The sequence below is a fragment of the Colletotrichum lupini genome, chromosome 5 (genome assembly GCF_023278565.1).
Source record: "Colletotrichum lupini chromosome 5, complete sequence".
NCBI lineage: Eukaryota > Fungi > Ascomycota > Sordariomycetes > Glomerellales > Glomerellaceae > Colletotrichum > Colletotrichum lupini.
In genome coordinates, this window is record NC_064678.1 from 3238067 (window position 1) to 3258529 (window position 20463).

A 20463-nucleotide genomic window follows, 5' to 3' on the forward strand; every position below is an offset into this window, starting at 1 on the left:
ATATAGATCTCCTCATAGCTATATATTATATTTATATTACGGAGTATAGAAGTAAAAGTTTAGAACTAGAGAATTAGTAAGTCTTAGAGGCTATATAGAGCGCGTTAGAGTTTACTTACTTTATTAATAACCTTATATCCCTCTAAGAGTTTAATAATCACTAGCTTCTCGCTCTTAAGAAGCGCGTTAAGGAATGCGTTAATAGTATTATACTAGTCTACCTTAAGGTCGAATTAGGTAGCTATTATTATTATAAGCCTAAAAGCCTTTGCGGCGAGCGTCGAAGCGTACGTATTTTATAAGGGGTTAAGTAGTTATATATCCCCCCTTATATATATACGTACTTTTACCTCGCTAACCTCGTTATTAACGTCGTGCTTATAAGTATATACCCACTTTAATAGAAATAGGATCCCTTATTTAGGATTACGGTCGACCTCTTCCTATATACTAATATCCCTCAGCTTTTTTATTTTTACATCTATAGCATCCCTAAGCAACTTCTATAGTTACGGTAGGAGATATTTAATATTACTAAACTTCTTTAGTAAGCTCTAGAAGTTAACTTTAGTAAGTCGTAGTTTTTAAACTCCTCTGGAGCGCTCTAAGTAGGTCCTATAAACTACTCCTTTTACTACTTAATAGAGTATTATATATCCTATACTACTTTCCTTTATAGCTTTTTACTAATTAGGTATAAAAGTAAAGAAAAAGTAATCCTAGAGACGGTTATAGTAATCGCCGTCTCTTATATTTAAATATAAAAGCGTCGCGAAGATACTACTATTAAAGCGTTATAGAGGTCTACGGGCCCGGTTTAAACGTTTAGGACCTAACGGAGCTTTACTTAGTACTTAATAAGGCGGTTCTTATAAGCTCTATTTTTATATAATAGTAGAGGTTTATTATAAGGGTTCCCTACTAACGTCGACTTTAGTATTAAAAATTACTTCCTTATAATCAGTACCTCGTTTACCGCGTGCTCTAGCGTTTTACTAAGAGCCGTTAAGAATTAAAAGCTCGAGAACCTCCGTAATATATATAAGCGCTCGTAGAGAGGACTATAAACTATACAGAGCCGTCTATAACCCGGTTACTATATCCCCTTCTTTACCCCTACCCCTAAGCTCGCGCAAGGGGGTTATTTTAGGGGTTAGTAATAATAGCAAGACTATATTAGCCTCTTTAGCCTCATTTACTATACCCTAAAATACGTCTATCGGTTACTTAACGTCCTAAATAGTTAAAAATCTAATAATAATACTATCCTCGATTATAAAGTTATCTTAAATATTAGCATTTTTAAAGTCCAGATCTACTTCCCCGAGTGCTCGAATTAACTTATCGTTAGTATTAAAAAGTTCTTATATCTCTTAGATTACTAAATTTACTTACTCGCCCATAATAGCTTATTCCTCGTATACGGGATTATAAAAGACTTTTTTATTAAACCTAATATTCCTCGTAATAAATACTTACTCGAGCGCGGGTACCTAGACCCTATATAAGTTATGCGTTTCTAATATATATCTAACTAAGTATCCTATATACCCGCGGGGAAGTACTTTAAACTCTTTTTAATATATACCTCTCTTACGATCCCTATAAAGAGGGTATACTTAGTAGCTATATACGTAAAGGCTACCGAGATACGGGGTAACCGGTTTAAAATCCCGTACTTAGTAACCCGTCTACTACTAGCGTTAATACCGCTTCTACTAATTAATTTCTATTATAATAAGCGAATCTCCTTTATTAGCCTCCCGTAGGGTAATATTATAAATAAAGATTACCACTAGCACTATTTCGTCCTATAAATTCGTAAAGAGGTTTATAAAAAGGCGTATCTTACGAGCTTTAGTAATTACGAGTTAACTTACTCTTTTAGCGTTACCCACGGGTTCCTTTATATATAAAAATAGAAGTTCTATTCCGATTCCTAGCTTGCTATACTACGTTTTATATACGCGTTTAACGTTTATAGTTAAGAGAGCGGTCTTATTATTACTTCTAAAAAAGTAAATTAGAATCCCTTTTTAATAACGAATCGCTACCTCGAGGCTCTATAGTACGAAAAGCACTTCCTCCTCTATTTTTATCTTTAAAAAGAACCCCCTAAACTACCTACTATATTCGTTAAAAGCTATAAGTATATATTATCGTTTACTAAGAAATAGTTCGAAGTAAAAGAGATCCTAGTACACACGGTACTATAGCCATAAGGCTCTTCTCGAGGGTAGTCCTTTTAAAACTACTATCTTAGCTTCGGATAATATACATACTTCATACTTAACTTATAATAGAGGTTTAATACGCATACCTCGAGTCTTATATAGTAATCGACAAAGAGTATTAGGTCCGAGATAACCTATTCTAAGGTACTAAAAGAGCGCGTTATTAAACCTCTTACGGGTACGTTAATATAAGTAACGGAATTTTCTATGGCTAACTAGTAATATAATACTAGCTAAGCTCTATAAAATACGCTTAAGGTTTACAAAAGAAGGATAGGATTAGAGGAGCTTATATTCAAAAAAGACTAGATTATTCTTTCGGATAAGCTACTTTTTAATAGTACTCTTATAAAGCGTTCCCTATTACAAAGTATAATCTAGACCGTAATACCAGAATACGCTTCTATTTAGCAAAGTCTCTAAAACTATATTAATATAAAATCCCTTAACGTAAGCGACGTTCTAGAGCTTTAGATCGCAAGTTCCCTTTCCCTTAGGTCCGTCTAGGACGCCCTTTATAATACGAGTACCGCGTGTAGTAATAGGTAGTATAGTAGTTCCTAATTTAACGTAATCTTTATTACCTAATAGTACGCAACTCTCGGGTTTAAATAAGCTCTTATCGTTAACTAAATATATTACTCCATAGCTATCTATTACCGTACTCTAAGAAAGGGGGTAAGCGCCACCTATAGGGGTACTAAAAATTACGTTTACCTCTAAGTCCTAACTCTTTATAAATATAGCGACTACGTAGCCCTCGTCCTAGTTTACTAATAAGCTCGCTATAGGTTAGTTAGAAAATCCTTTTAGAAACCTAGGTTTTTTAGGAGTTCTATCGTTCCTTAGCCAACCAGCTTTCTTAAGCTCACTATAAAATAATTTCTACTTACTTAATTTAATAGCGGCGAGGACTTCCTCTACATAGCTCCTTAGCATTCGCATTAGTAACCCACTAGCGTTTCGGCCTATAAGTACCTATTTTAATTTTTAGCACGCCGTAGGGCGCTACGGGTATACGTAATTACAAGGGTATATAACGTTACCCTTATTATTTACGTCGTTAACTAAGTCAGAGCGTCTAATAAAAATAGAATAAGCCCCTCCTTAACCTAAAGGTCGTTTAGTATATATATCCTAGGTTACTAAGCTAAATATATACGCAATCTCCTCGAGGGTCCTCGTATACGTTCTAAAGGCTATTAATTCGCTAAAAGTCTTATATATACGTTAGCCCTATATAGGGTTAAGTCTAGACTTAACTATAACTAAGAAGTTAAGTACGGCGATCTCTCTACTAATTTCTAAAATATCGTACGTTTTAGCTTAGAAATAAGCGGACTACTACTCCTTATACTAGCGTTAGGGATTAATTCTAGTCCTTGCTTTATTAAGGGCTTGTTAGTATTCCTCTCGAACCGCATTCCTTACTACTAGTTCGGGGGGCGCAAATTCTTACTTTAAATATCTAACGATTCGCTATATACTAAACTTAGCGCCGTTCTTAGTAGCTTTTTAGAATACGTATTTATATAGTATAGCGTTAACTAATTTTACTAACTACTAAGCGAGGACTTTAATATACGTATTAATAATATTACGTTCGTAAGCTATAAGTTACTTATATTTAGCGTCGAGCTCCTATTATTTTTAAATACTCTCGAGCGTATAGATCCTCTTTACGGGTGCGGTATAAAGATAAATTTATCTACGTAAAGTAGGTAGCATAGCTAGCTTTATAAAAAAAAACCCGGCTTAGTTCTATAAGTTACTTATACTTAAAGAAGTTAAAAGGTTCGTACTAAGAGTTATATCTAGAAGCTACTAGTAGAGGATTTCCTAGTTTCTTTAGTCGTTTTTAAACGCTTTATAACGGGCCTAGTAGGCTCGTAGTTCTTCTTTATTACGGGTCGTAACTAATCGTCTAAATTCTAAGGGCAAAGTAAGCGCTATAGAGGGGTCGAGGAATGCGTCGGAATTTAGAGCGTCTAGGTCGACGTACTTCTAAACCCTAACGCCCTTACTTATAGCACAAAGTGCGTTAAACTATTTAATCTAACTATCGTAGCTAGTTAGTTTAGCTTAGGCTAAAGTAAGTACGAGTAAGTCGGTTATTTTAAAAAGATCGTAAGAATCGTATTAATAAGTACGTTATCGTAGTATAGGGTCTTAACTAAGAGCTAGGCTCATAACTATCACGAGTTATAGCACGTAGTAATGGGCATACGGAGTATAGTAAAAGTAGCTTAACTATTAAAGTAGAAATAGACAAAAGGAGAAGGTCTATATACACGATATCTGAGATAGACACGTGATTCAGCACGTAACGGGCACTTTGTGAGGTGCGATTACTATCCCTGTTACGTGACAGATTTTCTATCGCTTCAGTCACCTCTGCCTGATCACTCCGCGACTACTATACAGATGGGTAAGCCGAAGCCTTTGACCTAGGAGACTTCCCTGACTCTAAATGGAAATCTTGATCCTGAACTAACTTACGAGAAGTTGAGATCGAAACACCACAATGACTTTGGGATACTCGGGCAAGGCCAGTAAAGTCCGTTCCCTCGAATGGTGCAAAGGCCCTATTTCTCTAGTGGGGCGACCAAAAGTCTGAGAACACCCCGCCTGCCCATCGGCACGTCCTGACGCGTCTTCCTCAGTTCACCTCAAACGCTCTTGACCATAATTAAATGAGCGCCGATACCGGATTGCGCGCCTTCGCGGCCCGGCTTCGAGGAGAACGGAGTTCTGGCTTCGAACTGAAAGAACAGGAACGAGTAGCAATTATTGCTCTTGTTCTGGGCGGCCGAAGCTATCGCAACGTCGCAGCGATTTTCGGCTGCTCGCTCGGCGCGGTCGCATCGACGGTTCGGCGGTACAATAAAGATCATACTTTTAAGGTAGCACCCCGGAAAGGCAGGCCGAAGAAAGTCTCGGGCGACACGTACGTGAATCTGGTACACATTCCTGGTTCTACAATCTTAACACTTGAATAGACAACCAGTAACATTATGATTTGAGTCTGGATAATGGTTGGATTTGCTCGTCCGCTTGTCGCCAAGATTCCAATGGCGGCTCAGGCCATGTGCTTATACTGGGCTTTCAACAGGCTTTGAAGTCTTGCACATAGACTGGATTCAGAGGAAACTCTTCACCAAGCTTAGTTCCGGGAATGCAGATCTGCAACGCATGATCTTTTCGAAGACATCACTTGTTGCTCGACACCAAGAATGGGAAATCTTTTTTCTCATTAATCGGTGACCTCGTGGAGTTCTTCAACCAACTCTCTTTACTCATCCGCATCACTTCCCAAGTCCTCAGCGAAGAACTCCTCGGCGGCCTGCTCGCCTCTCTTGGCCACGACCTCCACGGGCTCCTCCTCGTCCTCAGGCTCGGTGGAGACGCGCCTCTCAAGGTCGCCTGCCTCTTCGAGATCGGCCGCCACGAGGTCGGCGTTGGAGAGCTCCTGTCTCTTGATGACGATATCGGGCAAGTCGGCTACCGCCGCTCGGGCGAGAACGGGAGCCTGTGGGATATGGTATTAGTGACACGGCTCAGATATGAGAGATAAATGCAGGGGAGAGCGTAATGTGCAGCGTGGAATGCGGGATGGATTTTGGGACTACTCACCACGGTGAGGGCTACGCCTGAGAGGCTGAGAGAGTTCACACCAGTAACGGCGACCAGGCCGACAGCGAAGAATGATTGAAGCTGCATCTTGAAAAAGCGAATTGTAGATAGTGGTATTATAAGTCGATGGTAATATTAACTGGATTGAAGAGAAGCAGATCTGGGTTGGAAACTTGACACGCAACCACCACAGGAAACGCACGAACTTTGACCTGCCTATATATCATCCATAGACCCGGGAGGTTTTTGGAGAGACGTGCGGTCGCCCACATGCCGTTCAAGCGAACATCTGAAGTTTTGCCAGATGACGAATTCGACACTGTTGGGAAACCAGCGTCAGTGTCAAAAGCATAACCGCAACAGTCCGTTTCACATGTTTTGACCAACCCCCCAAAAGGACAGGCCTAAAGCGCTGCAGCCCTGGCAAAGGTCCAGGCATGCCCGCCGCGAGGGAGCCAGCCTGAGAGGGGAACAAGGTCCCAGTGTACAGCTGCAAAGGACGGGCAACGCGGCCAAAAACTCTGACTGCCCGCGTCGCGGTGCTCTCGACCTGTCAGATCTTCGTCTCATGGGTGGTGAGCGACCTTTCACAGAACTCTCAAACCCACTGACATCCTTCAGAATTCGCTCACTGTTCGGACGGGGGGTCACTGAAGCTACGCGGGCCCTGTCAATCCTCCCCTTCCCCCTCAGTAGCCCCCGGGCCACTCGTGGCCCCCCTAAGAGACTGGTGGGAAGAGGTGGGATGAGACCAGAGATTCTATGTTGGGAGGGGCCTTGGGGGCCAACTACACTGCACATGGGCAGATGTGGTGAAACAAGACAGGTTTCTGACGGAACTCTCGTGGTGCGACGTTTGTGTGAGAGTGCCAAGCCTGGGTTGCGCTGTTGCACGACCTCTCTCCAGGGATCCACTTTCGCCCTCGCCGTATCCGTAATCGTCAGATCGATTGCGGGAATTTGGGGGTGACAGTTGCCGGTTGCCGATTGAACGTCGGCATATCGGCATGGTTGAAATGCGTCGAAAGGCCTATCACTGTCGGCAATTGAGTTTTGTCGAGGGGGACTGTTGCTGAAATAGCCACTCAAGTAACGTTTTCCAACATAGCCCAGCCAATTTTGTCTGAGGTTATAAATGCGTTCTATACATCAATCAGACAACATGACACAATGCACTGCAGTGTGTAAAAAGCGCCTCAATCGTGAATTCATGTTCATGAGTTCGTAATAGTTCTCTTCATCATTCCAAGATGCCCAACGCTTAAAAAGTGTATGTGATGATCGCTACTCTAAACCCGTCTAAACCATCAAGGTTCTCTCTGAGCTCCTATAAGATGATGATGATTCTAGTACAACTCCATCTTTTCTAAATTTTCAAGATGGATCAATCCATTGGCAGGCTATTAATTTGTCAGTACTGGATCAACGAATGCTAAGCATCACTGAAAGAAACTTACCGGAATGTATTGCCTCAACTTGACACCCGCTTGCCGGAACACCGCTGCCGTCTCCGTATCCATGCTGTATCCATGGGCATACACCACCTCGTCGATGCCGACCTGGCAGATCTTGATGCTACACGTCAAGCAAGGGCAAGTATCACAGTACAGCACGGCGCCCTCGCGGATACGCTCCCGGCCAGCCTCCAGCAGGGCATTCTCCTCGGCGTGGATGCACAGGCACGTAGCCAGGCCGACGCCAGACGAATTACCCGAGTTGCAACGGGAGCAGCCGCCGTCGGAGCAGTTCTGCAGGCCGCGGGGCGTGCCGTTGTAGCCGGTGGAGATGACGCGTTTCTCGCGCCCGACGAGGACGGCCCCGACGCGGCGCTTCATGCAGTTCGAGCGCAGGGAGGCGAGCTCGGCCAGAGACATGAAGTAGGCGTCCCAGGTGGGCCGGAGGCGCACCGGGTTGGCGAGGTCGAGCTTGCCGAGCGTGGCGTAGAGGTGCGCGATGGAGGAGGAGGTGTTGAGGAGGCGGACGGTCGCTCGCGAGATGAGCGGTTGCAGGCCCTGTTTTGGGTCGTAGAGGTGGGTGTCTGAGGCGAGGGCGAAGGACTCGAGGGTGCAGTGGGGATTGTGGAGGGCGCGGAAGCGGGCGTGGCGGACTGTCAAGGGAGCGTCGACGGAGATGAGCATGAAGAAGGGGCGTCTGGAGAGGACGTCGAGGATGGCTTCGTTGTGGACGTCTGTGGTGACGAAGCGTGATTGCCATCGGGTAGTTACGTATTCCAGCAGGGCGTCGGCGGAAGAGAAGACGAGCTCGTCGGGGTAGTGAGAGTAAATGCCGTTGGTTCGCGGTTGTCCGCTCAAAATAGTTAGGGGAGCGGGAGAGAACGCAGGTTTCTGCTGCTGTTGTTTTGGCTCTCTGTCGGCGTTGCTGCTGATAGCCACGGCGGTATCTATGCTCCCTTCAGGGGCCCATTGAGGATGAGGGCATTCAGCCTTGGTATGGCCTTTCTCGTTGCAGTTGAAGCATGAGCCCGATGCCCCTCCCTTGTTCTTCTTCTTCTTGTTCTTTGAAGAAGATTGCTGCTGAGAACCGGAGGCATTGGTGCCGTTGGTGAACTGCGGGTCAGCTCGCTCCGGCTCTGGCCGTGGCTCCGGCACCGGGTCAGGTTTGGAGACCGGAGCCTCATCCCGGGGTGGAGTTGCGGCAGGGTCCGTCAGGCGGAGCAGTCTGAAGCCATGATGCTCGACCAGATATTGAGCAACGCTCTTCTTGCCGGCACAAATGCCTTACGATTGTCAGAATAATGTTCGCAGTTGCTGAAGTGGATTGAGTTTTGACTCAGGAGTCGGTCGACTTACCACCACAGATTCCAATCAGCATCTTGGCCCAGGTACCGTACCAGACGAGATTTTATTGTAAGAGTAAGCACCTCAAAGGGGGAAATCGGAAAATTCGATCGAGTCTGCCTTTATCCGTCGATCGTCAACCTCCGATGTGCAGCTCTGCCGGTTGCGTAAACTCCTGAAAACCAACCTGGCAACAAGTGTCCAATGGAAAAGTCGCGATCTGAATTCTTTGCATGAACGCGTCTCCACGCGTAAAGCCGTTTTTGCAGCTCGGGCCAGATCATTTGGGTGTCCCCCGCGGACGTCGGGTCGAATTACTCCGATATTTAGCCGGCGGGACCTGCAGAGCATGACACAATCATCTCCCGTGGCACCGAGCGAGCTCCCGTCCCCCACCTTTGGTCGTCCAGCTGAGGTGGGCAGCCTGGCGGGGGAGAAGCTACCCGAACGGGCACCTGCCCAAGGTGTTTGCCCTATCATGCCTCACCTGTTAGACAACCATCTCACCCTCAAAGGAAGCTCTCACCAGCCTTGTTCTTGTGACTTCCTGACTCCGACAAGCCGCCGCTTGACTGCCTGTTCTCGTGACTCTTTTGAACTTGACATTTCCAAGCATCCCTCAGGCACAGCGACACCGCCCGGACCCCTCCGCTTTGTCCGGAGACGATACGGAACTGCGACCTGCCTGTTCCGTCATACTGAACCTAAGCCCTCTACGCTTTTGAGTCATTTCGACCTAAATCGCGACCTGCTTTCGGTTTATTCTCCTACATACCCAAATACTTGGAACACACCTAAGGGCTACAACGTTCTCCTGGAGTAAATATCGTAGCATAGCCCGAATACCGAGTCCAGGCGCAAACCATCGCGAAGACTGCCTGCATTTCCCCATACGAGCGCCAAAAAGCGCGCGTCCGCCACAGCTTGTCCACCATGGCAGCAATCCAATATGCGCCCTTCTCCTCCGAGATCGAATTGCCGTTTTACGCAGCCCTCTTCTCCTCAAAGCTCGAACATGACAAGCTAGACGACTCAGCGCGCCGCGTGCTTGGCCAGTACACTGCCCTGCCTGTCGAGCCAGGCCAGAGCTGCAAGATGTCCATTCTTGGGAATGCCCTCACTAGCGACCAGTAAGGCGCTCTCGCAGATCTTTAGGACTGCTTCACGTAGATCAGGCTGGGACTGACGGGGAGAACAGGCCCAACGATGAGCATGTCCGCGCCGAGGGCTTCATCAAAAACGTCAATACGATCGAGGACTTCAAGAATACGGACAAACAAGCCATGCTGAAAATGGCAGCGAGACATGTAAGCCGAAATCGTAGTTGCATTAGTACTTGAGCGAGCTCTGACGATTGCCTTCCCAGGTATGGGACGCCATAAACGACGGCACCATCTACTCCGTACCCTCCCTCCTCTCCTCCTTTACGATCCTCTCATACGCCGACTTGAAGAAATACAAGTTCACATACTGGTTCGCGTTCCCAGCGCTGCACTCAGACCCTCAGTGGAAGCGTACAGGACCGATCGGCCGCCTTGACCCTAAGGAGAGCACGGCACTGGTCGATCGAGTGGGCACATGGCAAGCCAACCGCGACAAGAGGCAGAACGGATTCTTCCTCGCCAAGAAGGCGAGAGGTGTGGATGTCAGCGATTTGGATAAGGATGCGAATAGCGACCTCCACGACCTCAACGATACGTTTGGCTATGTGTGGGAAGTTGCCAACCTCGGAGAGTTCGAGAATGGCTTCTTCGACGACGTTGCCGAGGAGGACCGATATGTTTCATTTGTCGACCCTTCGACGTACCCCGAAAACCCTTCATGGCCACTGCGAAACCTTCTCTGGCTTGTTCGGCAGCGGTTCCGGCAGACCAAGGTCCAGATCTTGTGTTACCGCGATATCAGATCTAGCAGGCATGCGGCTAGAAGCATTATTCTGCCGTTGGAGATGGATCCAGTTGAGCCACTTGCGGTGGCTGAAATGCCCAAGGTCACAGGCTGGGAGCGAGACGGAGAGGGCAAGCTACGAGCTAGGATCGCCAACCTCGGGGAGTACATGGACCCAACGCGACTGGCCGATCAGTCCGTGGACCTGAACCTCAAACTCATGAAATGGAGGATTTCACCAAACCTGGACCTGGATACTATCAAATCCACCAAATGTCTATTGTTAGGTGCCGGCACGTTAGGAAGCTACGTTTCCAGAAACCTCATGGGCTGGGGTGTACGGAAGATTACATTTGTGGACTATGGACGCGTATCGTATTCGAATCCCGTGCGGCAGCCTTTGTTCGAATTCGAGGACTGCTTGGAAGGCGGAAAGTTCAAGGCGACGCGGGCGGCAGATGCCCTCAAGAGGATCTATCCCGGTGTTGAGAGCGAGGGTCACGTTTTATCGGTTCCCATGTTGGGCCACCCGTTCACGGACGAGGCTAGGAGTAAAGCGGACTACGACAAGCTGAAGCAGCTGATAGACGAGCACGACGCAATCTTCCTTCTGATGGACAGCCGAGAGTCGAGATGGCTCCCAAGTGTTCTGGGCAAAGCAAATGGCAAGATTGTGCTCAATGCAGCGCTGGGCTTCGACTCTTTCGTCGTGATGCGGCACGGCGCTGAACCAACCGATGTTCAGCCAGAGGACAAGGAGCGCAAGACACTGGGTTGCTACTTCTGCAACGACGTAGTCACACCAGCCGACGTGAGTATACCGTGACTTCTCGAGTTTTCCTCCCACTGACAACTTGCAGTCGCAAAAAGATCAGACCCTGGACCAACAATGTACAGTAACCAGACCCGGTGTCGCGGCGATCGCGTCAGCGCTGCTCGTTGAACTGTTCGCGAGTCTGCTTCAGCATCCCCTCAAGCAACACGCACCGGCGCCCCAGACGTCGGCAGACGAGAAGGACCCCGTGGATCATGCCCTTGGACTTGTGCCTCATACCGTCCGCGGCTACCTGCATAACTTCAACAACAAGGTCATTCGCGGAGAGTCGTACCCTTGCTGTAGTGCGTGTGGCCCACCGATTTTAGAGGCTTACCGAAACGACGGCTGGGGGTTCGTCAAGAAGGCGCTTTTGGAGAAGGACTTTGTCGCCGAGTTATCTGGGCTCGCAGAGGTTCAGCGGGAGGCCGAGAGGCGAGCGGCATCTATGGATTGGGAAGAGGAGGAAGATGGAGCGGATGACGGGGATGGAGAGTTGATTTGAGAAGTCAGGCTCTCGTGCAATATACCAAGTATGGACGAATCTTACAATGAGCTTTCACGGCGGGATAGACGAGGCGTTCGAATTCGGGATAGGATACTGATGGCGTTTGGCATTCATAGAGTCCCTGTTGAGACTTTCTTTCCCGAGGATTCCAACTCCTAGTTTAGCCAGATGGGCGGAACATCATTTTCAGCTCATGGATGAATACTTTTTGAGCAGCTGATAGACATTATTTCAGTCCACCCATCCCACGGTGATTTCTCATCCACCGAAATCCACGCATGTCCACAACAGAGCTCAGCGCTCACTGCTCTATCTGTAGGAACCTGCGGATAAGCATTGCGCAAACTTCGGGCCTTGATGCGAGAGGTGTGCAGATGACAGGGTTCCCCACACTAGCTGATCCTCTGCTTCCCGCCCGTGACCGAGAATGCAACCGTTCAATGACCCCCGAATCCTCAAAGTCCTGTGTTGGACTAACACATTTATGCGGCCGATACCTCCGACTCTGTTAACGACCTCGAACCTTTCAGGTACCTGCAACCTCCCCCGGCTGTTTTTCCACAACAGCCGCAGCTTCCCCCTGACGGCACGCCCAGGGTCCCGAAGGCGCTATGGGCTACCTGAGCGTGGCGGAGGATTACCTAAGTGCGCTAAAGCACGGGGTGTGCATTTCTTTTAGTCAGGTGTGCCGGGAGGTAAGACAGAGAGCCAGCGACCATTCCAGGTTAGATGTAACACTGTGTTCCGTCCGTATTCATCTCGTCGCCGGCCGCTCTTGTGCTCTTTTTTGATATTATACCATCATCTGTATTTCATGACTCTTTTCATCCGCGTCTGTTAACCCATCTTTGCTCTTGTTCCATCGGAAGATGTAGAAAAGCCGTCGAGAGCCTGGATTCTACGTCTCGAATGCTTTGAGACTGTGTTTGGGGAGCGTGGGACGATTCTGGTGATTTGAGGTTGGAGGAGAGAAGGACGACGACCAGCGGCGGATTCATCGGGAAACTCGTTTCTGAGTTCGAGACTCATCGCCATCGTGTGTGACAGAGGTTAAGTTCGCGTTTTAATCACTACGGGCACGGGAATACCATCTCTGTGGCTCTGCACTCGCTGCAAAAGACGCTCACATCCGTGGATATGCTGCGCTCCATCATCCGGCGCCTGGCGTCGGATCAGCCCGAGTCCGTCAACGACTACATCGGCGTCGTGGTACCGCTCGAAGAAGCCCACTTGCATAGTCACTCGGCCCGGACTGGCAAATGCGAATTCGAAGAACGGCCGAGTGAGGACGAGGACGACGACGGAGAGGATGACGGCAAGGACCAGAGTGAGAGCGCGGGGATGCTGGAGATGAGCGCCGCCGAGTATACTATCGAGGGTCTCAGAAAAGAGGTTAGGAGAGGTGGGCAAGGACGATGGACTGAGTATGAGTGTGAGTTTGAGATCTTCGACGAAGCATTTAAGAAGAACCCGATGGGTCGGTGAGATTGGTACTGATGTGGGGGACAGTGAAATCGAAGCTCATCAACAAGGCGATTCAGGATATTGGCATGGGGCGGTATAATTGGCAGCTCTTTGTCCTTTGTGGATTTGGCTGGTTTGCGGATAAGTGAGTCTCTCTGTCACCTTATGATGAGGATAATGCTGACCTGTTTGCTAGTTTGTGGATGCACGTAAGTTCAGCTTCAGCCTGATTCCCATAAGCAGCCATGGAGTCTCCAAAGGTACTGACAACAATTTCAGGGTGTTGCACTCACTCTCCCTTCTCTGTCAGCGGAGTTTGGCATCTCAGAACAGCGTGTGCGCTACACGACGTCGTCAATATTTCTTGGACTCTGCTTTGGGTCCTTCATCTGGGGCATCGGCTCTGATGTCTTGGGTCGTCGCATCGCCTTCAACCTCACGCTTCTCATCACAGGCGTCTTTGGCATTTTGTTGGCCTTCGCACCGACATGGGGCTGGGTGAACTTGCTCTTTGCAGCCCTCGGTTTTGGCGTCGGCGGAAATCTGCCAGTGGATGGAGCACTGTTCCTCGAATTCTTGCCGGACGCATCGAGTAGTCTACTGACGTTGCTGTCGGTGTGGTGGCCGGTCGGGCAGCTGTCTTCGTCGCTGGCGGCGTGGTATTTCATTGCCAACTGGCCTCCCGAACAGGGATGGCGGAGATTCGTTTTGACTATCGGGCTGATTACGTTCATCATGTTTATTGTTCGGTTCTTCGTATTCCGTTTGTTTGAATCTCCAAAATTCTTGCTTTCGAAAGGGCGCCAGTCGGAAGCTATTGCCGTCGTACATGGCATCGCCTTTCGCAACGGTGCGAAGACTTGGTTGACCGAGGAGGTCCTGGATGCAGTAGTCGATGGCGTGGCAGACGAGGATGAAGACCATTCAAGGGCTGGCCGCTCAGGAGTGTTCCGCGGGTCCGGCGTCGCCGCAAACGCTCTCCGCGAGAGAATGAAGGCGTTTTCCGCAGACCGACTTCGGCCACTCTTCAAGACTCGGACCCTCGGCCTTGCCACTGTGGTGGTCTGGTTCGTTTGGGCGACAATTGGCATGGGCTATCCCCTCTTCAACGCCTTCCTCCCGCAGTACCTCTCCCATGGCGGTGCTGCCCCTCCGCCCGAGGACTCCCCAGATGCAGGAGCGACACCAATCACGCCAGACACATATCGAACCTACGCAATCACCTCCGCCGTAGGGGTGCCAGGCAGCCTGTTGGCAGCCTATCTAGTCGATCAGAAGTCCCCCTGGCTCGGTCGCCGCGGCACGCTCGCCTGCTCGTCTTTTGTCTCGGCCATCTTCCTCTTCATGTTTGTCAAATTCGGCACCTCCCCCGCTTCTCAGCTCTTCTTCTCCTGCGTCGAGGCCTTCTCCCAGAATATCATGTACGGCGTGTTGTACGCCTTCACGCCGGAGATCTTCCCCGCGCCGGTGCGCGGGGCCGGAACCGGCGTGGCGAGCTTCTTGAACAGGGCCATGGGGCTTTTGGCGCCGTTGTTGGCGGCGAATATGCCCGGGGATGGGGTCACGACGCCGATTTATCTGTCTGGGGCGTTGATTTTGGCGGCGTTTGTCGGGATCTGTCTGATTCCCATCGAGACGAGGGGTCGGCAGAGGTTGTGATTGTTGGGCTGTTTGAATGTAAGGGTAAAGGAGGTGTGGAAGTTCCCTGATATACAAAATTTCTTCGAAACAAGCTTTGAAGACCTGCGATTGAGCACCGAGTGCCTCGGTCTTTCTTGTTCTACATGATCTACATCAATACCTTCGCAAAAGCATCCCCTAGTCCACGTTCCACCAACCACCCCTCCACAGCCTTCATATCGCCCCTGTTCGCCCTCTGTCCTCTCCTCTCACCTACAGAGTCCGTAATCTCTGACATATCCGCAAAGACCCTCTTCGAAATGTCCTTTTCGCGATGCCTCTCGCTAACCTTTTTATGATGTGCAGGGATATCGCCCCAGCTCTCCGTCTTGATGAACTTCATGTAGTCGTCGATGCTTTGCGACCCGCCCTCCAGACACAACAATCCAGGTTTCCCGGCGTAGAGGAAGCCCGTGAGGTGGTACGCGGGCGCATTGATGATGAAGTCGTCGCGCTTGGAGCGGGTTGAGATGGAGGGGAAGTAGAACCACACCCGCACCATGGGACCTGCGTCAGCTGTGGCAGCAGCATTGGAGACTGCGGACTCGGCTTCTGCTGCTGTTTTTGCTTCTTCGAGGTACGCTACTGCTGACTCGTTTATTGCGTCTATGATGCTGAAGAGGTCGTCGTCGCCGTCTGGGATTTGGGTGTTGAGGTGGGCGGTTGCTGCGCGGTTGAGCCATGCTGGTTGGAGTATTCGGACTCTTATGCGGGGTGCTTCTTCTGGTGGCTCGTCGGCTTCGTATGAGAAGGGTACAGTGATGTCTAGTTGTAAAAGTTTTGGCGATGAGGGGTCTTGGTCCGGTTCTGGGACGGTGAGTGTGAGTAATATGGTCACTGTTGGTGCGCGGCTCAATAACAGATTTGTGGTTTCATCGCCTTGTTCTATGTGTGTTTTGAGGAGTTGTAGCGATTGTTCGGATTCCTTGTCGATTGAGACCTCATCCTCTGTGGGGTACATTGCTGTGAGGAGGTCGATTTGGCCGATTTGGTGTTCGATTAGGTCGGGTGGTAAGAGGTGCCATGATGATGCGACTGCCATTGTGAATTAATCGCTGTTAACTAGCCGTTGAATATTGAAGTTCGCGACTGCTAGTTCCAGTATCTTGGTTCTCATGACTTCCTCGTAGTATTGTTCAACGTGCCATGACTTGGTGAGTAATAGTTCATTCTGAGATATTTTCGAACCTCATTTAAGCCACACCTCTCAGCCACATACGCCACACTTGGGAGATTCTCATGATGCTGGGCAGCTTTATGAATTATATCATTAATTGGCTGCTGAAGTGGCCTTGGAGCTTATGGAGAAATATCTCTATATCACTGAGATTGTGGATTTCACCGGTTGTAGAGGCAACGTCTGACCGCGTCCCCGTCTCGTAAGGGGCACAAGAAACAGCCACAGCAAAAGACAAGCAGTCGGATCTCACGCGGGAAGCGAGAAATTCATCCAAGTAAAGTGTGAGGTGGTGTGTCGATCGCCGAATGATGATTTCTAGCAAAAAAGTACACGGGCGTTTAATGTCTGCTCTATCTATTACCCTTCGCACCAGCTGGTGCATCGACCCTGCGTTTCTGGAATTGCTTGCCAATCGCATCTCTGACCATCGGGTCCGCCCTGATGGTGTTCTGAACCAACCAATCTTTGACCTTGGCACGCACGTTGCTGAGAGCCTCCTTATCGCCGATGAACGGCGTCATCTCCATCTCCAACAACCTGCTCGTCTCGCCGTCCAGACCGCGGGCCATCATCTCGAGTCGCTGTAGGCCTTCATCGACTGCGGCCGCCGAGCTCTCGGCCGCTTTTTGCGCCGCCTGGCCCTGAGAGTTCAGCAGAGGACCGAGCTGGCCGAAGGCGATGTAGATCGTGACAGCGGCCTGACGAGCGAGCGAAACCAACTGAAACTGAAGATAGGGTGGGCGGCGCAGGGCTGTGCTCAGCACTGTGTTGAAGATGGCTAGAAATGGCGGCATCTCGGGCCGAGTAACAACGATGAGCTCCGCGACGAAGAAGGTGAGAAGGGTAATCCACCGCCAGTATCGTCCCCAGTCGAGGTATCCCAGCAGACTCAAGCCGTAAGTAGCAGCCGCCGCGATGCCGTAGTACGGGATCGTTCCCTGCATAATGCCACGAGCGACAAAGTCGTGAATGGTCTTGCAGCCCTGCCAGGCGCCGACCTCAGGACCGAAGCGCTCGTAGGCGAAGCGACGGGCTGGGTCGGAGAGGGTCTCTGAGGCGGTCTTCAGGTGCATGAAGCGTGCAGCGGCGGCGCCAGTGTCAGCGCCATTTGTGCCTGCCTTGTCTGGATGGTAGACGGCCGCGAGCCGGCGGAAGCGAGACTTGATTATGCGGACGGGGGCACTTGCAGCGACGTCGAGGTCAGTGTAGAAGGTCCCTTGCAGGCGGAGGGTGCGGTCGGCCTCAACAAGGGTGTAGAGGAGGTAGAAGGAGACGACGAGTATGTGGATTCGGCGGCGGTGGATGGCATACTTCGCGGTTCCGGGCTGAGGCTTGGGATCACCGGCGCGGATTGCCAGACCGTAGTAGATTGCTTGGACCCAGCCGGTGACTAGCTGTGAGGGATGTCAGTCGTTGCGATGCTCAATATGGAGGGGTTAGGTCGTGCGGCAGGTATCACGTACGTTGGGCAAGAAGGCCCAGCCTAGAAGGGAGAGAACATTTGACATTGTGATGATCTGCGCATCCCTTTGAGGCGGTCCAAATATCTTGTGGAACGACGAGTAAGGAAGAAAGATCGCGACGTTGTCGACGGAAACCTGATCAACAGTCGATAGTTGTGATGTCAATTCGCGACCGAGCTTACTGACTTGCTGGCGTTTTCGACCAGTGTCAACTGCCAAGAGCTGACCTCATTATTTGTGGGACCTGAAGCCAGGGCCTGATCCCTGCCATATGGGGGACCAGCGTCTCGCTTATGTCATCTGAACTCATCATCTCATCTACCATCTGCATGAATATTCAATTTCGCAAATTGGAGGTCATCACGTGGCTATTTGACATCCTTTGGAAAGCCCTCGTCTTCCCTCGTCTCCCACTCTGAATTTTATGGAATGTTCCGTTGCTTTCCAACTTTTTATCCCTTCAATCCAGAATTTGAGCGCTGGTCAGGGGAACCGGGGCCCCAAAACTTTTACACTCGTCTTGTGTCCCAGATTCGTCGATGGCGATATTTGTTTCTCGTCTACACGTAATGCCAATCATCGCGACCTTTGAAGTGTAGAAACAGACTTCTACCAGGCATTGATTCACTAATCACTTCATGCTTATTCGAGCAATGCTTGACCGCCAATTCGAATGTCAGACTGGAGAGTTCGAAGCTAAGGTACTCCGCAAAGCCTATGTTAGCAGTCCCCACGATAGAAGTGGACAGCGAGACATTGGGGAAGATGAAAGCTTTGATCGGTCATAGGACCTTTTCAACTCTTGGCGGTCTTCATTCTACCCTAATCTGCGGCGGAAATATCGGCCGAATCTGTTTGACCGCCTAGGTATAATAACTCAGAAGTGAATACGACGAACCTTCTGCCCACCCTTCAAACTTCTCTATGCTCCAAGTTAAATTAGCGGAGATTTGTCCGACTAACTCGCTATCTTATACCTCACAATTCAAGAAAGGAAAAAAGCAAGTCTATGAGCGATTGGCTTCTGGAGTCTGGCGGGGCGATAAAGCTTGAGACAAAGCTTGGCACTGGCCTGTGTATCCTGCTTCGTGGTCAGAAGGTTAGTTTGTGTTAGTATCCCTATTATAGGGTAGTTAGTTCGAACCGTAGTTAACGAAGAGATTAATTAAACTATATAAATATCTGCGTAGTAGGTATAAAAAGGAGGTTCTAACCGTAGGTTAAGCTAGCTATAATAATCATAAATAGGGCCCCTAATTAGCCCCTATATAGTTAGTTATATACCGTAGTTAAATTAGATTTCTAATTTAATACTAACTTTCTCTTTTTTTTATTAATTTAACCGCTATAATTAGAGGTATAATTTAACCTCGGGCCCGTTTACTAAGTCGTCTCCCTTTCCCCCTTTTCTTTACTTTTTTTATATAACTTATCCCTTTATTTATATAATAGCTTTTTTACTATTTATAAATTACTCTAATCCTTTATTTAGTATTACTTTTATAAAAACGTTTACGAAATTATTTTTACTATTAATCTAACGGATTTCGAATATCTCGTGCCTTTTATACGATTACTTAAGGGCTATAATATTAATTATAAGCCTCTTTTTTTTCGTTGTTCTTAATTTAACGAGGTATTTATATAATAAGTAAGAATTAATATAGATAACTATTAAAATAAGTAAAAGGCTAATTCGATTAATAATCTTTTTTAGTATTATTAAAATCGTATAAGAGAGGTTAACGCCGTTAATTATACTATAAACCTTTAACGCTAATATACTTCTTATTACTTACTTATTTTTAGTTAATAAGTAGTAAATTATATTATTATATATAATAAATTCGCTCTTACTTATACTCTCGTTAGCTAAGATAATAATATACCCTAATTATAAAGTAAGGTCGTTATTATTTATAAATAACTTATTAATAAAAACGTAGAGCTTACTAATTATAAGGTTAATTAAGTAATAAATAAGACCTCGATCGAGATTTATTTATTACTATTTAAGCCGTTTATTAAGTACTTTAACGTCCTATTTAATTAGATTTATAGCCTACGCTACCCTAATATAGTTAAACGTTACTTCGGGCTAATAAATACTTATAATATATACCCCTCGCATAAGCTTAGCTTTATATTATTTTTTAATATTAATTACGTTTAGATCGACGAGGTTAATTTTCTCGCCCTACCCCTTTTATTAAAAAATAACAGTTTCCTTTTTAATTATAAAAATCCTATTATTAAATACTAAGGGGGTATTTATTATAAAGACCTCTTTTAGCTTTATTACGAAGCCCGCTTTTTAAAGCTCCTTATTCTCCTTCTTTATAAAGTTAATATTAAATAGGCTTAATATATTATTAGTCTATATTCCGACGATCCTAAATTAGTCGCCTTCGTACTCTATAATTAATAAGTACGGGTCGTATATAAAAATAACTATTAATAATTAATTAATATAAAAATCGTAATAAGTAGCTTATTAATAAGTACCCGATTCTACGAGCCTATATAATAACTTAAGTACTTTAATAATCGTACTTTCTAAGTACTTACTAGCTATTTCCTTTAGTAAATAAGCTAGGATTTTCTTTATAAGCCCTATGGCCGATTAGGTATAGGCCTAAGTAATATTACGGCTCTAAATCTCGTATCCCTTTTTTTATAATAATACTATTAGTACTATTATTAATCGTTAGCTATAGCGCTATATAATAAGTAATTATATAAGTAGCGTCGCTTTTTTAACGTTACTATACCCCTAAATTACGTATTTAAACTTTTTATATA

The 20463-nt window shown here is 47.4% G+C and overlaps 6 protein-coding genes across 6 annotated transcripts; 3 read left to right on the forward strand and 3 right to left on the reverse strand.

Moving 5' to 3' along the window:
* Window positions 1-4927: 4927 nt before the first annotated feature.
* On the forward strand, window positions 4928-5233 carry CLUP02_10369 (uncharacterized protein; the record flags this gene model as incomplete). Its single annotated transcript, XM_049289345.1, has 1 exon — window positions 4928-5233. One exon carries the CDS (start codon window positions 4928-4930, stop codon window positions 5231-5233), a length of 306 nt encoding a protein of 101 aa, XP_049146490.1.
* A 293-nt stretch (window positions 5234-5526) lies between these two features.
* CLUP02_10370 (uncharacterized protein) lies at window positions 5527-5954 on the reverse strand (the record flags this gene model as incomplete). The annotated part of the gene is made up of 2 exons (XM_049289346.1): window positions 5527-5763; window positions 5868-5954. 2 exons carry the CDS (start codon window positions 5952-5954, stop codon window positions 5527-5529), a joined length of 324 nt encoding a protein of 107 aa, XP_049146491.1.
* A 1259-nt stretch (window positions 5955-7213) lies between these two features.
* CLUP02_10371 (cytidine and deoxycytidylate deaminase zinc-binding region) lies at window positions 7214-8699 on the reverse strand (the record flags this gene model as incomplete). The annotated part of the gene is made up of 3 exons (XM_049289347.1): window positions 7214-7267; window positions 7325-8604; window positions 8678-8699. 3 exons carry the CDS (start codon window positions 8697-8699, stop codon window positions 7214-7216), a joined length of 1356 nt encoding a protein of 451 aa, XP_049146492.1.
* Window positions 8700-9014: 315 nt separating this feature from the next.
* On the forward strand, window positions 9015-12498 carry CLUP02_10372 (ubiquitin-like modifier-activating enzyme atg-7; the record flags this gene model as incomplete). Its single annotated transcript, XM_049289348.1, has 8 exons — window positions 9015-9473; window positions 9539-9795; window positions 9864-9972; window positions 10032-11363; window positions 11413-11861; window positions 12110-12124; window positions 12194-12334; window positions 12405-12498. The coding sequence occupies 8 exons, from the start codon at window positions 9015-9017 to the stop codon at window positions 12496-12498; spliced, it is 2856 nt and encodes a 951-aa protein (XP_049146493.1).
* A 513-nt stretch (window positions 12499-13011) lies between these two features.
* On the forward strand, window positions 13012-14997 carry CLUP02_10373 (major facilitator superfamily transporter; the record flags this gene model as incomplete). The annotated part of the gene is made up of 4 exons (XM_049289349.1): window positions 13012-13351; window positions 13384-13483; window positions 13535-13547; window positions 13618-14997. The coding sequence occupies 4 exons, from the start codon at window positions 13012-13014 to the stop codon at window positions 14995-14997; spliced, it is 1833 nt and encodes a 610-aa protein (XP_049146494.1).
* Window positions 14998-15127: 130 nt separating this feature from the next.
* Window positions 15128-17706, reverse strand: CLUP02_10374 (DnaJ domain-containing protein; the record flags this gene model as incomplete). Its single annotated transcript, XM_049289350.1, has 3 exons — window positions 15128-16053; window positions 16560-17592; window positions 17662-17706. The coding sequence occupies 3 exons, from the start codon at window positions 17704-17706 to the stop codon at window positions 15128-15130; spliced, it is 2004 nt and encodes a 667-aa protein (XP_049146495.1).
* Window positions 17707-20463: the final 2757 nt, after the last annotated feature.